Here is an 18,701-nt window from a genome sequence, read left to right on the forward strand (position 1 = left end):
GTCATTCCTGAGTCTGTAGACAGATGGCTTTAGTGCCTCTGCTGCTATGGAATACTTTGTTAAGCATTACAAAGTGAAATGTAATTACACTCCCAATCAAGAAACTTAAACAAGTTAATCCAAGTTAGAATTAAGATTGCAAGACAACTTCTCAGGTACCTCCCATGGGTTTGTTATAGTATTGTAGTGTTATATGCATGTATTTTGTGCAATACTTATGAGCAGTGTTTTGCAAACATCTGGTAGCAGATGTGCAGAATAGCAGTGTTCAGGAGCAAACTGCTGGTTTCAAAGAGATTCATCCCTTCAAGTGAAGCTTTGGGCATGTTGTCCTTGTGAAATTTTCCAGCTAGTTGACTATTAGAGGAAAATATAGATGATTGTAGATGGTGGCTTGTGGTACTCATAGTTTAGGTGCTATGTGGTTCTAATTTTATATTTTTGCTTTTATTAGCCTCGATGTCAGTGAAAGAGATTCTGCAAAGCCTTGTTGATGATGGCATGGTGGACACTGATAGAATTGGAACTTCCAATTATTTCTGGGCTTTTCCAAGTAAAGCTCTTCATGCCAGGAAGCGTAAATTGGAGGAGTTAGAGTCTCAGGTAAATCTGTTTTATGAAAGCACTTGTTTATCTGAATGGGTTTGCTTTTTCTTACACCCCCTTGTCATTCTTGTTTATATCTCATGTGTACAAGTGTGCATGTCCACACACAGAGATATTACTATAGGAATTATCTGTCATTCATGGCTGGGCATTGTCATTATCTTACTGTTAAGTCAGGAAAACTGCGGAGGTTCTTGCTGGAGCTTGAGAAAACTCTTTGTCTACTTGCTGCTGAAAGCATGTTAGTCAGGAAGCAAAGCATCATTTAAGGACTCGAAATATTTAGGTAGCGTGTTCTTGCGTCTTTTATGTAATGTAGGCCATCATGTGGTAATAACCTAGAAGTGATGACACCTGAAATGCATAACTTGAGTAAATGGGACAATGGTTTCTACTTACGCCATTGTGCTTTCATCTGCTTTTATCGGTGGCTTAATTTGTGAGCACATACTGCAGTTTTAGCAGGAGAAAAGAGCAAATTGGTCATGAATCATAGAATCAAGGAATGGTTGGGGTTGGAAGGGACCTCCGGAGATGTAGACCAATTCCCTGCTAAAGCAGGTTCACCAGGAGCAGGTTGCACATTGATCACATCCTGGTGGATTTGGAGTATCTCCAGAGAAGGAGAGTCGATGACCTCCCTGGGCAGCCTGTTCCAATGCTCTGTCATCCTCAAAGGAAAAAAGTTTTTTTCTGATTTAGATAGAGCTTTGTGTTTGTGCCAGTTGCCCCTTGTCTTCTTGCTGGGCACCACTGTAGAGAGTCTGGCTGCATCCTCTGGACACCTGCCCTTAAGGTATTTGTATTGATGAGATCCCCTCTCTTCTGTAAAGTCATTTCTTTTTCAGGCTGCGCTGGCCCAGCTCCCTCAGCCTTTCCTCATAAGAGAGATGCTCCAGTTCCCTCCTCATCTCCATAGCCCTCTGCTGGACCCTTTCCAGTAGCTGCTTGTCTTTCTTGAACTGGGGAGCCCAGAACTGGGCAGAGCACTCCTGAGGAGGCCTCACCAGGGCAGAGGAGAGGGGGAGGAGAGGCTCTCCTGCAAAAGAGCAAGGCATCTTTTGTTGCAACGTTGCTGTTCTATTCATCTGGTTCTTTCCTGCTTTTTAGGAACTGTCTTTCTTTCTGCTTCTGATGGGAGTGGGAAAGCATCTATTCATCAGTTTATTTGCAATGGAAGTATATAATAAGATGATGAACAAATGAGCTTTATGAGATCGTGTGGTGTGATTGTACCACAGCACTGCCAACTCTTCCCATGATTATTTAGCATTATGTTTTTTCATCAAAGAATCATTTGAATTAATGCAGATTTACTGGTAGCATCTGAACGTTTTTACAGACATTATTTTCTTCAGGCGTAGCTGTGAATGAATCTCACACACTGCTGTCTTATGTACAGTGTTGTCAACTTCAGCTATTTCTTTATACAATTATATCAAGATAATTAAAAAGAAAAGTTTTTTTTCCACATCTTGAATTGAAAAAGGGGTTTGATTTAGCTGACTATGGTTGTACTATTTTCAGGCATGGACTTAATCCTGGCATCCTTGGACTTAAATTAATTTTTATACACTGATAGTAACGATGCACTGACTCTTACTCCAGTGAAGTTTCATTTGTCTGAAACAGATTAGTTTAACTCTGCACTGACTTGGAACTGAAATTCCTAGTAAAATTACTCAACTTATTAGTATATTTACGCAAGTTTTGGACCAGGCTACTTAGTCTGCCAGCACATAAATTGCCAGCTGAGCAATTGAACAAATATGTTCCAAAACTTCTGCTTTGTTCACCAAACTCTGGTGCCACTGTTTTGCTGAATGCAAATGATTTGCTCTTGGATCCTCTTTGTTGTTGCTCATACTCCGTATTGTAGCCAAGTAGCTGAATGAAGGAGTTGGTATTTGTTGTCCTTGCCCTTGGGCCCAGTCCCATCATGAATTTTAAACATAATTGGTCAAGCAGGTCTCTGGCATACCCTGACAAGTATCTCCTTGGAATGTCTTGCAGAATCTGCCTAATGTGCTTCATGGTAAGTATCCAGGAATTACCTACGAAAATACGCTGTACTGCTTTAAATGTACTTTTACTTATGCAAACATCTGTTATTGTGAAAGTGTGATGGGCAGGTAGTTACTGATTTGTAATGTTATTTTATGGTTTATTTCTATGTAGAAATATACTATTCTGATATGAACAATTCTGCAATATAAAACTGTTCCAGTGGAAAGAAATAATTTTGTTACCAGAACCTTTTTTGCAAGCCAAGCCCTGCTCCTGACATACGGACTTATTGGTGTAAGAGGTCTCTTTAGATGATGCTATGAGTCTTTAAAAGTACTTGTCTTCATTACCTTGCTTCTCTGATGAGACTGGAAATGTTTCAGCATTTCAGGAAAAAACATTTTCACTAGCTGAAAGTAACTTCTCTGTTGAGTGGAAAGGTGGCATTTTCAATGAAAAGCTCTCTGAATGTTTTTACAAGATGGGAACTGGTTCTGTCTGTGAGTTCAAATTAGCTCTTTTGGTGTTTGTATTCTTCTTGATGTGCACACATACAGATTTTCTTAAGGGCTTCTAAATCTAGTCACTGACTATCACAAAACTTCTTGTCAGAACATACAAAGCAGAGGAAAGAAGTCAGCTATTGTACCATTTCTGTTGCATGTTGCTTGTCTTTGATCATTCCCATATAGAGCTTGTGGCATGCTGAGAGATGTGTTTTCTCTCTGTGTCTTGTCCAGATTGATTGTTAACTACATGAGTTGGTCTCTTTGTTCAGCAGTTAAAAGCCAGAATCAGGCTGCCTTACTTAAAGCATGTTTAAAAATCCAGCAGTTCAGTTCATGCTACAATTAAGGCTTTTTGCCAGGAGGCATTATCTTTGTTTCCTGAGGGCATGGATAAATAGTCAAGGGATAGCAGCGATCCCAAGTGCTGAACTGTCATTTGAAAATAATGTGGAGGAGCAGAACAGGCTTCTTCATTATGCAAATTCCCCTATTAATTCACAGCACTGAGGCTTATGTTTGACGAGTTGGGCCTGCTACAGGAACTTTTGCCTGCATACATTGGTACTTCAGAATGTTACAGCCAGGTTGCTCATAGCATTCTGCATCTTACAGAACTTGTGATTGTGGGGGGCTGTTTTAGGAGCTGTTCTTGAAGCAATTTTTTTGTTTCCAATTTTTTAGTGATTATTAAGCCACACCCTGTCTTAGAGACCCAGAAGCAGAGAAGTTTGACTCAGGACTCATAATGAAGATCAAGCCAGTTTTGTCCGGATGTTTAAAGCTGCACTTCACAGGGGTTCTGTATACCCTAGAGTTTTTTCAGGAAGGATTTATTACATCATCAGCGTGCAGAGATATGGCAATTAAAAACAATGTTTCTCCTGACAGCTTCCCTGCCTGACCCCATCTTTTGCCTTGCTTTTGTGGAAGCAGGTGTTCGGAGAGGGGCACTAATCCCTGACTTAAATATATGGCAGATCTTGTGCTGATCTAATTAGGATCTTGGTGGTGCCCTCTAACCCAGATTTACTGCTTGGACCTCTTCCTGTTTTCCTGAAAAACAAAGACAGCAAATATCTTTAGTTTGTGTAGCATCTGCTGGAACAATTTCTTCCAATAGCTCCGAGTGAGAATTGCGAAGCAGGTCCCTTTGGATTTTGTATTGATTTGTTTTGCAGTGGCATGGTTGCTCCTAAGGGTTTATGCCTTCTGCCAGGTGCTTATTCTTTACCTCTTGGTTACGCTTATGCATCTGTGAAGAGGACCACTGAAAAAGCGAAATGTGTTGGAAGCTGCATTCTGGTTAGATGGGTTTATACACACATTTGGTTTGTTTGCATGTGGAAGTTGCATTTGGTTAGATTGGGTACGGGTATGAGATGATGAGACTAGAGTGAGGGTGTGGACTGAGAAATAATGTTTTAACAGTGTTTGTAAATTGAGAAATTTTTAATGTAACCTCACCTGTCAAGAGAACTTTGGAAGCTTTACTGATGAGGTAGTTAGGTCGTGGTTTGCTTCCTTCCCTAAGAAAAGCTGAAATGATGTGATTTTATTCTTTATCAATATTTTCCTGGCTGTTGGATTCAGAAGCTTTGAATTACCTATGATCAGTTATAGTTTGACAAAACAAGATGTTTATTCTTGGTGTAACAATTGTGAGTGAGGAAAAGAGAAGTCTTTCTGATGTAGCCTTAGTATAAGCAAATTCAGCTTAGATTTGGTTTCATTTTTTCATCTGTGTCTCGGGCAAACACTTGTGTCTGTGCTGAGAGGGACCTGAAATACTAAGCACTTCAAAGATGTTGCGGTTGTTAGTGTAACTATTGACAGTACTATGAGCACTGTCGTTCAGTAGCTTGGGAAAACAACCAGTTCGCTTCCTTTCCTCGGTGTGGTGGTGTCCGTTTCACTGCTCAGTTTAAAACCATTCATTTCACTGTGTTTTTATTTGTGTCATTTCTCATGGTGTTGTGTCTTGTGGATTAATCTTCTGTGCTCTGAGGCTTTGCAAGGGAAAGTGTAGCAGCCAAAAGTATTAGAGCTGCTGTTCCAACTGAGAGCAAAATGGTGTCACCTTGCACTGCAACAAAGATTGAAGAGAATCTTTTTAGAGCAGGATACAGGACGGACATTTTGTGCTGTTCCCCTGTGCTTGCTTCAGCATACTCATGACCAAGAGACTTGAGAGTTTCTGGCAATTTTTTTCTCCCACTAAGCATTGCATTGGGCCAGTGTTAGTTAAGATAGAAAGGATTAGTTGATGTTTCATTCCTTAAATCCCTGCCCTAGGGTTGGTAAGAGGAGGGATTTTCACTTCCTGTGACTCATATATTGAACCAAGGGGAGAATTTGAAGCGGGTACATCCTGCCTGTCATTTACAAGTGGGTACATCCTGGCTCACATTTGGTAGCTAGTTTAAAAAAAAAAGGAAAAAAAAAAACCCCTCCCCCACCTCCCTGCAGGAATGAACTTGTCAAAATTAAGTGAATTCATAGGTATTAAATTGTTTGTACTAATGAGCACTGAAATATGAAACATGAAAGAATTTATTTTAGTAAAAAGCAACTAAGGGAATGCTCTATTAGGAAAGGCTTATGTTAGGAATGCACGTTATTTGAAAATAGTTAGTGGGAAAACACATTCATATTGTGAGAAATCTGGCTTGAATCCTCCTGAAGATATTTGACAACATAATTAAAAGGAGAGACCCTTCTTTGTTTAGAATGCACACAAAAAACTTTTGAGTTTTAACCATCAGAAAGTTCTTTCAAGACACAGCTTGGTTTATATCTATCCTTTTAGGTATATTTTTCTTCCTTATATACTGTGACTGGAAAGTTGCTGAATAAAGTCTGCTTGAGACCACTGACTGAAGTTCAGGAAACTTCTGCTGTCCCCATTGTTTCAGTGTGAGCAGCCTCCTCCTTCATCTGATTGACTGACTCACTCAGTTGTCAGGGTATTTCCACATGGTTTGGAGGTTGATTCTGTTAGGTACAAATGCTCAGCAGTGGCTGGCAAAAAGCAGCCAATCCTGAACTGAGGTACAAATCTGTAGAGATGACAGATGAGCAGTGAGGGGTAGCAGGCTCCTGATGGTGCTTGGAGTTGGGTGATGTTGCTGAAGATACTGGACAAGTTGTGTGCCCTGGCTGGAGCTTTGCATCAGAAGGGAGAGTCGGTGGGACCTAGTTCTGTGGAGCAAGCTTTTGGCATTGCTTTGTTGAGGTGTCCTCAGCAGATGGTACACCATCAGCTCTTAGCAGAGCTCCATACATGCCTCAGGTGTGTATTGCAGTTTTCAGCCTCTGATGGTTCTAAATGCAGGTTCTCACTGTTTTGGGGTTTTTTGCCTCATAGCAGTGATGAAGTATTCCTAGAGGTACATGTGCAACACCTTTGGAATCCATGGCCTAATGCTTTTGATAGAACAGTTTATTTTTTGGGTGTAATATTTTCACATTATGATCCATTGAAAAGCTGTATTCAGTGTGTTTTTAAAAATTCTTAATCTATTTATCGAAAAAGAAGGACTTGCAGATATAAAATGTCTTAAGGTTTATCATGATTGTAAGGTTTGCTGTAATACCTTTAGAAAGCTTAGCAATATCTTTTTCATATATATTTTCTAAATTTCAGGGAGTAGATAGCATGGTTAAAGAATCGTCCTCCAAACCAGAGAAGTACATCAGAACGTTTGCAACTAATGCGTGTGACTTGTGTTAGGAATTACTTATTTAGACATTTTTCTCATTCTTTAATTTAGACACATGTATGCTTACAATTTAATTTTATTACGTTGCAGGAAATGTAATAAATTGTTCCTTTCTAGGAAAAATAAAATTGTGATTGCTGAAGCAGTCTTTCTTTTAATGCCAGTTATAAGGAAGGCCTTGAGCAACGTGGTGTAGTGGGACGTGTCCCTGCCCATGGCAGAGGGAGTTGGGATTGGATGGTTTTAAGATCCATTCCAACCCTTACCATTCTATGATTCTGTAATACGTAGGCAGGATCCCAATGTGTTGACTAAGCTGTTAGAGCAGTCTTCCCCTATGCATGCTGGGCCTCCTTTTTTCCCTCTTGTTTGAGGACATGTCATGTAGCTTTGTGCTTATTTAGTTATTCTTTGGATTGCCCTGACCATTTTGATAGTCTGCACCCCAGTGGGCTGGGTGATTACATTCTGTGCTGGCTCACTTTTTTTTTTTTCCTCTTGCCTAGTAATTACTCTCCCAACAGACACAATTAGTGATTCCTTCCTGTCTTCAGCCTTCTGGCTTTCACTGACCTGTACATTTTATTTGAGCTACAGGACTAGATGCATTAAAAATGGCCTCCTGCAAAGTTGGTATAGTATGACTAACTCACTTCAAACCATCTAGGGGGAGCTGTAGCAGTAAGGGCAAGAGGCTGAGAATTTGCATCATTTAAACCTTGTGAATATGTTGATTGTATCTATGCCTGTTTGTTTGTTGATCCTGTAAGGCTTATTTCCTCTTAGTCTCCTGGAAAATGCTAATGAAATTTTATTTGAATAGTCCACAGTTTTTGTTACCTCTGCATCTTGCACTTGGAAAATGGTGAGGTCTTAAAATGATTCTGCATTTAGTAAGTCCTAAAATGTCCAGCAGAGAAGATTCTTCTAATGCTGTAACTTATTAGAGCTTTCTGGAATTACGTTTCATGGCATGCTACAAAGCCCTGGAGAGTATGCTTAGTTACTGCTGGCATGGCAGACTTCTAAAATACAGTGCTCTGGAGGCTTCTGTTGGAATTAAGCAACTTCATAATTTGGTGTTCATTAGTTGAATTTCATGCTTTTCCTTTTCCTTGCTGTTAATATGTGACTAGCTTGATGGCAACTGTGAAGTGTAGGTTTTCCTTTCCTTCCTTCTTGATGAGCGTAAGGTAAAATTGTCATGATTTAAGAGCAATTTCTTTTTTCAAAATGGTCTCTGTAATAACTAAAGATTCTAATGTACATTAGAAGGAAGATTCCTACTATACTAAAAAGGATATATTGTTCCTGTCCCTCAGGAGTTTATATTATATATTCATTCTGATATAATGCAGGAAAACTACTAGGTTTTTCAAACACGGTTGTCTGTGACACTGACTTTTTTAGGTAATATCATCACACAGTGTACCTTTTTGAAGAGGTTTGCATTCTGGCTGCTGGCTCCATTCCTGGCATTGCAGTGAAATTGTTAATCTGAAATGAAAAGAAACTGGGAGCAAAAACAGGGCTCTCACTGCAGAAGCCCAGTCAGGTCTGGCACAGACACAGCCGTGCACCCAGTATCCCAAGAAACTTTAAAGACTTAAATGTTCTGTGCTGTCTGGAAGTTTGCCTGTACTGTAAGGCTGGGAGCTTCCAGGCTGGTGATAGGTCAGAGGCAATACTACTTTCAAAGTTGGATTTGATGGACACAGTGAGTTGTAATCCTATTTAATTTGAACTTTGACTTTCCCCTTAAAATATTGTATTTCAATTGATACAGCGTATTTTATTTTAGAAAATCAGCATGCATGCAGAAATAAACTACCAGCAAGCAATTATAGAAGTCTCACTCTATAGAATTTTCCTCTTCTGAAAGGAGTAAAATTTTAAAAAACCAACAAAACAAACAAAAAAATAGAGTATAAAACCAAAATGTGTTATTTTTATGCAGGGAGACTTGAGAGGAACAGGTCTTTCTTGTCGCAGCCAAGCAGCTCATTATTTTTGAACACATGGTAGTTCTGTCAAAGACTCTTCTTTGTATCGGGAATTGGAGATGACTTGGTTATCTGTCTAAGCATTACTTTAAAATGATGAAATTGGCATGAAGAGTGAGTATGTAAGACTGCTGTCAAAACTCTGAAATTTGATAGATGTATTTTACTGAGGTTTTTTATTTTACTGATAATATCTCAGTGTAGAATTTGGGCATTTCTAAAAGTCTGTGAAATAAAGTTTGATTTGGTTTTTAAAGTGTTTAAGCAGAACATGAGCTCAGGGAATATTGGATGATTATTGTGTTTTAGCTTGGGCCTGTCTCTACTTAGTCCCTGAAGGCATTGTAAGTGTATGGTCCAGCTGCTTAGGATAGCAATCTTTAAAGCTCTTTAGGGAAAAGTTAAAACTTTTCTTCATTTTCTCCCTTTCTTTCCAAGGGAAAATATCTTTCTATGTTCTTTCTGCCTTGAACAGACCTGTTAATTACCACCTTAGACTTGTAGGGTTATTAAATACACTAATATGCAGTAACAGGCATATCCTTCATGTCCAAGTATGAAAATTTTCTGTAGTTCTGTCAGTCATGTGAATGTCTTTTGAAGTTCTTTAAGCTTTCCTTATTAGATTGCTTGCATTTGTGAAACAGTGTTGAATGAGGTGCTTCAGCTGGTGTTTTGTTGGTTTGGGGTTTTTTTAGGTTGATTGGGGTGTACTTGATATTTGTATCTGAGTAGACAGCCATCTGTCCCTCAGGTCGTGCCAATTACGGCAACTCTGAAAGCAGCCACAGAAATTCAGTTCTTTCATTGAGCCTGCACAACTGTTTCTTTCACCTTTTGTCTTTTAAGGAGGTTGGCCTCGAGCAGTTATTTTTTGTTGCGTAACCACTACTTATCAAATGGTGTTGTAAATGAACGAAGCAAAAACAAAAGCTCTTGGCAAGGTATTTTCTCTAAATTAACTTAATTATTATGGCAAATCTAAAAAGATGGAAAATAATTGAATTAAAATACTTCTAATGTAGAGGGATTTGCTATATAGTAATATCTTTAAACTAATTACAGGTAACAACATCAGGTTTGTACATGGATGAGTGAAAGTTCCTGTGGAGGGGGGATTTCTCATTTTTCTTCTGAATACCCCACATGTTTTATTTTATTTGCCAAAAAAAAAAGGACTCATCTCATATTCTATATGCCCTGAGAACAGAACCATGCCTAATTTACTATGTGATGTTTCATCTCACTCTCATCTGTTAGCATGTTAAGCAAATCAGGATTATAGGTCTAAATTTAGTCTTGAAATGCAAAATGAATTGTTTGTGGGAGGGGCAAGTAAATCAGTATTACCCACATGAATTCTCTAGCAAAACATAGTAATATTGCTTATGAGTGAAGAGATCTAACTTCAGAATTACTAGTTTTGAGAGTCTTTGTAGTGCTTTGTCAAACAGTTGTATGGAGAGTCAGATATTTTTTCAGTTTAGTCCCCTGGAAAAAACCTTCACTTACTTAGCGTGAGTGTCTGATACTTCCTTTTAATCACTGACATGTTACAGTGCTAACCTAAAAAATTCCCACTTGGTACCTCTTTGGTACTTCTTCAAAAAGACAGAACTTGCACCTTGGTAGGATTAGTAGTATGGTGTTTTGGAGTGAGTGTTATTTGCTTAAGTAGTGTACCATCCTTTCATTTTGAATAGCAAATGCCATGTGTTATGGGGGGAAGGGAATGTACTCAGCTCTGTCTTGATGAGCATGATGAGCGAGTCAAGAGCTTGTGGGTCAGGATAAAAGGGAAGAGTAGAAAGAGTGACGCTATTGTGGGTATGTGCTACAGACTGCCTGATCAAGGGGAGGAAGTGGGTGAGGCCTTCTACAAGCAACTAGAAGCAAGTCTCAAAGTCACAGGCCCTGGTTCTTGTGGGGGAATTTTAAGTACCCTGACATCTGCTGGAGAAGCTGTACAGCAATGCGCAAGCAGGCCGGGAGGTTCCTGGAAAGCATTGACAGTAACTCCCTTTCACAGGTAGTAGAGGATCCCACAAGGAATGGTGTGTTGCTTGACCTCATACTAACCGACAAGGAAGTCGTGTTGAGGCAGCCTTGGCTGTACTGACCATGAGATTGTAGAGTTCAGTGTCGGGTGAAGAGGTAGCAGGACAGCAAGCAAGATGATGACCATGAACTTCAGCTGAGCTAACTTTAGCTTCTTTAGGGATATTCTTGGAAGAATCCCATTGGAGCCAGGCTCTGCAGGGAAGAGGGGTCCAGGAGAGTTGGTTGATGAGCAAGGCTCACTTCCTGCTGGCTCAAGAATAGTGAATGCATCCCAGTGAGGAGAAAGTCAGGCCAAGGGCACAAGAAACCTCCATGGATGAATAAAGAACTCCTGTCGTTACTCAAGTAAAAGCAAAAGGAGGAGACAGAAGCAAGGCCAGGCCACTTGGAGTGAGTATTGAGAGGTGGTCAGGAGAAATAGAAATGAGACTTGATAGACCAAGGCGCATCTAAAATTACATCTGGCCAAGGATGTCAAGGATGACAGAAAGAGGTATTTCAAATATGTAAATAACAGAAAGAAAACAGAGGATAATGTGGGCCCATTAGTAAATGAAGGGGGGACCCTGGTATCAGAGGATGCAGAGAAGGCAGAGCTACTGAATGCCTTCTTCGCATCAGTCTTCACTAATAAGACCAGCCTCAGGGGTCTCAGAGATCAGGGTAAATGAGTGTCAGGAGGAAGACCTTCCCTTGATCAAGGAATCTAGTTTATTCCCCATCTTCTCCCAAGTTTTTGAATTGACACTTTCAAAGATTGCATTAAAAATTAGGTAATCTTTTTATGGTTAAATTGTCAAATTTGTATCATGCATAAAGAGAAGAGAGTTGTTGGATTGAACATTTTCCCAGTATACCTATATTGCAGTATTTAAAAAAAAAAAAAGGTTCTTATGAATACAGAAATGTGGCAGGCCCTAACTATTCCAAGATTTTTTTCTACAGTCTGTTTTCTTTCCATTTTATGGTGTTCTCTTGCTGAAAAAATCTTGTTTATTCCTCAGTTCAGGAGTTAAAAATTCTTACTCTATCTTGCTTTGATCTCTACTCTTGTTCTTACCTATATTTCCTGAAGTATTGGAGTCTCCAAGTTGCTCCTTCTAAGTCCCACCAAACACAAATCCCTACTTCATATTGCTGAAATGACTTTGAGTGACTCAGGGTAAGATCTTGCATGCTGCTTTATCTTCCTTTCACAAATGTTAAAAGATAAAAATAATAGATCTTAATTGTATTTATGTAGTGAGTGTATGTTTGCTGTTTGTGCCTCACTAAGAGTTTATCACATTCCTGACTGAAGTCCCAGTGGTGGCTGCTTCTACTATAGTTCAATTGACTGGGTGGATTATATGGAGAAACGGCATTTCATGAGTGGTACGTGACATCCTGAGATCAGAGCAGAAGCCACAGTACTGCAGGTCACAGTGCTCTCCATGCTGCTGTGACTGTAGTTAGCTGGCTGCAAAGTTTGCTTGTGTGTATTTGGAAACCCTGGGAAGTATGGATATGTGACTTGAGTGGCTGAATGCTTGCTTAGTGTAGTACTTTAGAAAGCAGTTCTGCCCTTCAATGTGCTGCCCTTTGGGATTTTTCTTCCTCTTTAAGTTTTAGTCAACACTAATTGTTAAGTGGTTTCTTTCAGTATAATGTTCTTTGCCTTTCTTTCAACACAACAGGTCTGTTTTCAATATTTTCAGATTGTTCTTTGTTAATCTATATTTTTCCTCTCTATATATTATTAGTCTGTTTTTTGGCTTCAATTTTTCGTTATCTCTCTTTAAAATCTGGAGGAATGCTTTGAAGTACTTTCTCTCCATGCCTTCTGTCAATTCCACTTAAGTTTTTCAGTAGTGAGTTCGTTTTCACATAGAAAAGAAATACACCTATCTACTGCAAATGTTACCCTAAACCTCTTGAACTGCTTTTGTTTAAGCCAAAAGCAAACTAGCTTTGCCTTTTACTGAAATAAAGCACAGCGAGCTTCAAACCCACAGCAAATAACTTTGCAAGTTAGAAATAATTAAAAAATATGTGTCTTTAATTCTTCTGTAGTGCCACAGTGAGTGGTGCTCACAAGAGCAGTCATTTTTAATACCATTTTTGGTTGAGTGTTTGGCCAGAAGAAAACGAAATGGATGCTATTTCTCTTTCAGACCATAATGATAGTGGGCTAACAGCTGTGAGCACTCTTGGTGGTTAGCATGTGAGACCTTGGCTTGATTCTTGCCCAGTGAACATACTCAGGGGCTGGGTTTGCATGGCTTACACTAGGTTTGCAAATATTTTAATATGCTGGTGAGACAAGCTACATGTTTGTGGGATACTGGTGGTTAGAGTGGTTAAAAACGGAACCAGAAGGCATAGGACCAACAAAAAGTTTTGCCGGAGGAAAAAAACAACGTATTTTTTTTATTCTAGAATAAAAGTCTTATCAGGCAGGTTTTGACATGGAATGGAACTGAAACCTGCTGCTGCTGTTTGTTGGGGGTTAAGTGTTCCTCTTCCAGGTGTACATCAGTGGCTTGCTGAAGTGGATCCCTGGTATTAATGCAATCATACTAGGTTATAAATTATGCGTATACGTCTAATCTGTGTCCTTTGATACAAACCAGACCCCAAGTTCTGTGATGGAACTGATGGTTATCAGCACGTAGCACTTTGCACACCCAAACTGCTGCACAAATGTTTAGCTTAACGTTGTGAGACCTTTGCAGAGTAAGAAAAATCATCCCTTTGAGGGACTTTGGATTGAATTAATATCTAAGGGTAGTGGTCATTTAATTGATCAGACTGGTCTGTAAAATTAAAGAAATTGTTCCCCAACTCTCCTGTTTTATAGATGCTAGTTATTTTCTTCATTAAACTATCTTCTTGCAGGCTCCCACTGTGTTTTGAAAACATGAAATGCTCTCGTGGAGAACATTTTTAACTTACTAATTTTGAATTATTTAGTCTCCTCCTTCTTTCACCTAGATGATGTTTTTGCTGCTTTCTTGCATCTTGCTTAATCATGTGCTGATTCAGAGCAGTCAGATTGGAATGAAACTTTGTGGTGGAGTAGACTCTCTCTGTACTTCTTTTCCACACCTGGTCAGTTACACTTGTGGCAGAAGTGCACTTGGTCCTGTGTCAGCCCAGACATCCCTCTCCAGAAACATAGAGGGGAGACAGTATCATTTTCTCTGGATGGGTCTCACTGCTGTTGGCAGGAGTCAGATTTCTCTGAGAGTGGTTAATGTTCCTTGCGAAATTGTTTGCCAGTTCCCCTGAAAGATGTCCCCAAGGTTGCTCCAAGGATTGAAATACTCCATCTGCTACTGTGCTTCTTTGCAATCGGGCTTTTCTACAGCTGGTGTGTGGGAAAGTAAGTCACTGTCCAGATGTGACCCTCTGCTATCATACATACACAATGTTTGTAAATTCTGCTTTTTTTTTTTCTTTTTATGCCCTAGAACCTGTCATTGCCATTTACACTTACCTTTCAATTAAGTATTATATCATCTGTGTTCATCCTTTTTCCGACTCCTTTATCCTTGCTGACTGTCTTCCCTTCTTTCATTATAGTTATTTTCGGCTGTGTTCCCACCTCTCTATCCAAGCCTTTCTGCTTCCCCCATAGTCATGGATTCTTTGCACAGACCCTGGCCATCTGTTCCTCACCCTTTGAATCCTTGTCCTATGTTAGGATTTTTTCAATAGCTTGCTTCCTTCTGCTATTCCTTTCCTCATCTTTTATTTGTTGTCATGGGGATAGCCACTGTGACTTCTAAATAATACACAGAGCTGAGATGTCATTTTATTTTGTAAATTTTTTGGTTATGTGAATAATTAAAAAATCCGAAAACACCCAAGAAATTAAAATCTGTGAGTGAAGAAAGCAATGTCTTAAATAAGATTGTGTAAAAATCATCTTTGCTTTTAGGCAAAGGAGGGTCTTCTAACCTCATGGCATGGCAACCTTGCATGTTGTGTAGGACAGAATTGAAGAAATTGCTTTATCTCCCACAGTTTGTCGTTAGTGTCTCTTTCATTATTAAATGATGTGGAATATAGAGGACCAAGAAAATGATAAGATACCTTATTAGGTGCTTTTATGATTTGCATTGCCTGGAGGGCTCCTTTTGTACATCCATTTTAGAGAGAGCAGAAACATTCCTTAAGAACTTAATGAGTATGAAAAAAACAGAGAAAGTGACACCTTTTGTGACCTCTTGCAGAGAGCATTGGCTTCTTTGCACTTGCAGTATAAGGGTCTAGATAAGCTCCTTGCCTTCTCTACCTCCTCCGCCAGTTTTGTTCCAGAAAAATCCTTTGTCCAGAGATGCCAAATGACATGGTCTGGGGTTTGTCTTCCCTGGACTTTGTGAACTGCAAACTGTGTCTAAGTACTTAGCCTCTTCTGAACTGTATACCTCTGTTTAGTATGCCATCCTGTGGGGACTAACACACCTACTATTTTAAGTATTTTGTGGAAGGAGTACTCTTTGACTATCCGCCAAAATTAAGATGTTGGTGTACTTCAAGCCACATAGTGAAACCCATGCTGCCTCTGTGGTTACTCGCACTGAGAGCAGCAAGTAAACAGCTGGACATATTTTTCCTCAAATTATGTCTTACCATTAGTATAATTCCTGTATAAATCGAAGAAAACTAAAACGTTCTTTTAGAAAGGAGACTTTGTCTGTATGCATGCTCACACGTGCATGAACACAGAGTAATTATTTTAAAAAATCAAGCTATGAAAGGAACCACTAAACCCCGTGAGCTGCAGTTAGACTGTATCCTGATCTCTATGGACCACCAATATTTTCTTTTTACTGTTACAGCTGATCTCCAAAACTTGGCAGTAAGCACTGCCTGATGTCTATCATGCATTTATATTTAATACGTGTTTCTGAAAATATGGACCAAACGTTAGTTTAAATAGAAATTGAGAAGTGATTAGAGCTCCAGAACAGTTCAGTTCGTGTTGTATGAATGCGTTTATATCAGCTACACAATATAAACGATATGGTTAAATTATCAAGGTTGGGGATTGCAAGAAATATCTGGGAATGCTTTTGTACTCAGTGGGATCCTCAGTGAGAAAGGGAATGTAGAAGTGGAGGCTTCATGTGGGGGATTTTGGGGTAGGGCAGAGTAAAACCTGACCTGACAGCTGTTCTTTTCACAGTCAGTCTGATATACGGATTGGTGCTCAGAGCATTTTAAAACTAAAACAAAGGGTACTTAGAAAGTGTGCTGTTGTTTCTTTTTCTTTTTTCCTTTTTTCTTTTTTTTTCTTTTGTGTTGATTTCAAAGCAGTAAAAGGTTTTCAAACTATGTTTTATTAAAATTTTGTTTTCATTCTCTTTCATCTCATTTAATATTTCGAGGTGCTTTGTCTGATGCTGAACATGGTGTCCTTGAGGGTTGAGTCACACTCCTGCTCAGCTTAAGAGTTTCCAAAGTATCTCTGGAAAACTGCCAACTAAGCTGGAAAGGCCTGGTTCAAGATGGGTGGCAGGTTAATGGAGAGAGATCTCTCTTGGCAAATTATTTCTCCTGAAGTAACAGGAAAATGGAAGGAGTATTCACACCAGCCCCGTGAGATTCCTGTGCCTCAGGCCTGAAGGAAGGGAGCTCTGTGAGGTCTAGCAGTGCAAGGGCCACACAGTAAAAGAGGGCCACAGCTTTACATGCCTTTGAACAGAGGCTTCAGTTCATCAGCATGTAAAAGGGATTGGGGCAGTGCCAGTGGCATACCAGACTTTAGGAACACTGCTATCCGCAGCTGAGCAGGTGGACCTGCTACAGCTTTTGTCACTGCTTCCGTTGAATAGGGACAGCTGGAAAAGGACCAAAGGAAATCATCAAATCCAAAGCCTCCATGTTATGGAGTCCTTTGCATAGAGATGCCAGATTATGTTATGAAACAGGATTTTAGTCCCATGCTGAACATGCAGTATATAACAAGATTATGTGCCCCGGGAGTGAAAATTTCTTAGACTTGAAATTGCTTCCTATAATTCTTCTCTGGGGTTCAGAACCTCAGATTTATATTTGGGTACTTTTGTATTTATTTTGTGTATATTTTTATTATGTAAGTAATACATGTATTTTAAAAAGATATATCCACTTATTTAAAGACATTAATATGTATGCACATTTTATAGCTATGTTTAATATGTTACTGAAAAAGTTTGATTTTTGTTCTTTGTTTTCTTTATCAGTTTGCTGAAAGCAGTCAGAAAAAAGAGGCTTTACAAAAAAGCATTGAGAAATCAAAAATTGGACGTGAAGATACTGTAAGTTGCTTTGGGGGGAGGTAACCCTACAAGGAAATAGCGCTGCATGTATGTACTTCTTGTAAATACTAATGTAGTACTTCCAGGTATTTTCAGATTTCAATCTGTCTTAAAACTTGAACTACCCAGAGGTGTGTACCAAAGTTGCCCATAGTTGCTGAACTGCCAAATCTAGTAACTACAAACTTAAATGTTGCTTTGGGTTTTTTTCAACATATTTGTAATATAGATACCTAAATTACTGTTCTGAGCAGGTGTGTAAGCCCAGTGCTCTTTGCATGCTGAAGCTGTTAACACTGCAAAAAAATATCTAGGCTTCACCTTTATCATAACCAACATGCTAGTTAGAAATACTTCATATGGTATTCTAAGTTGCTGACTTGCACTGAGATGCTCAGTCTAAAGTGATTTAAACCTCCAATAAAACAGGGACAGCCAGAAGCTTTCAGGAGGAATTGAATTTTGCAGGAAAGTGCCAAATCTTTGAATCCCAACTGTTTTGTAGAAACACTGTAGGTTTTTCCTATGCATGTTTCATTTATCTAGTAAGGAATAGAGTGAACCTTTCCATCGAAGTCTGTTAAAGTTGCAGTTACACAAATTCAATTAAAATCTGCTTTTTGCCAGTATCTTTAATGGGGATTCTTTATTCATTCATTTGCAATGGACTGTAATCACAGGCAGGTTTCTCACATAGTTGTGCTTGTCGTGTTTCCAAACAAACTGTTTCAGCCTTGGGCTTCTCCAGCATGTGGCCTGCCCTACAGAAAGCTATTGGTCTGGAAATCCTGTTCTGGCTGATGTTTCCAGCATCTTGGTTGCTGATTATGTATCAGGAGGAAGTCCTAAAAAATCTAGATTGCAGTGTAGGTCTCCAACCATCTCACCTGCATACCTCAGCATCTGGAAACTTTTGATTTCCATTCTGCATTTTCAGAATATGCTGAATCCAAACTGATGGCAAAAGCACTGGGAATATGGAAGTTTGGGGGGGAAAAAAAATACCAACAGCCATAAACAAATCCCCAAATCCACAAACACCTCAGACTGCTGGGTTACCATGGAGATTGCCATTGGTAAAATCCTGATGGTTTACAAACTGTGTGGCTCTTCTAGGCTACCCTAGCTTGAGTTACTTGAATATCAGCCAGTTCCAGTGTTTGTGTGTAACTACAGACTGAATTAGAAGTATGTGCTGAGTTGGCTGTGGGAGAGCTTATGTTGAGTCAGTGTCTGCAGACTTTTATTGATCGATAGAATCTCTGAGGTCAATATTATGTACAATCCCAACAAAGACTACCATGTCATAAATATCTGAATTTATTTTTGAGACCATTGCTCTTAAATTGTGTGGAAAAAGAAAGAAGACAAATAAATTCAGAGGGTGTTTATACACAGCATCTCAATTTGTGGAAGGGTGGATGGTAGGTTTTTCTGTAATGCCATCTTTAATTACAAGACTAGCGCTCCTAAATGCTGCTTAACCTTTAAGCCCAATAATTAAGAGAT

At 39.3% G+C, this 18,701-nt stretch overlaps 1 protein-coding gene across 3 annotated transcripts in view; it reads left to right on the forward strand.

The window, feature by feature from the left end:
• The window catches only part of MND1 (meiotic nuclear divisions 1), a 40,823-nt gene that overhangs the window by 4,271 nt on the left and 17,851 nt on the right, over positions 1-18,701 (forward strand). For all 3 annotated transcript variants that reach the window (XM_042049876.1, XM_042049878.1, XM_042049875.1), the window contains exons 4-5: positions 455-603; positions 17,118-17,192. In XM_042049876.1, the coding sequence (XP_041905810.1) occupies positions 455-603; positions 17,118-17,192 (224 nt within the window). The remainder of the gene's footprint in view (positions 1-454; positions 604-17,117; positions 17,193-18,701) is intronic.

The sequence above is a fragment of the Corvus kubaryi genome, unplaced genomic scaffold, assembly GCF_017639235.1.
Source record: "Corvus kubaryi isolate FWS band 111438036 unplaced genomic scaffold, C.kubaryi_AGA036_p1.0 71, whole genome shotgun sequence".
Classification (NCBI taxonomy): Eukaryota; Metazoa; Chordata; class Aves; order Passeriformes; family Corvidae; genus Corvus; species Corvus kubaryi.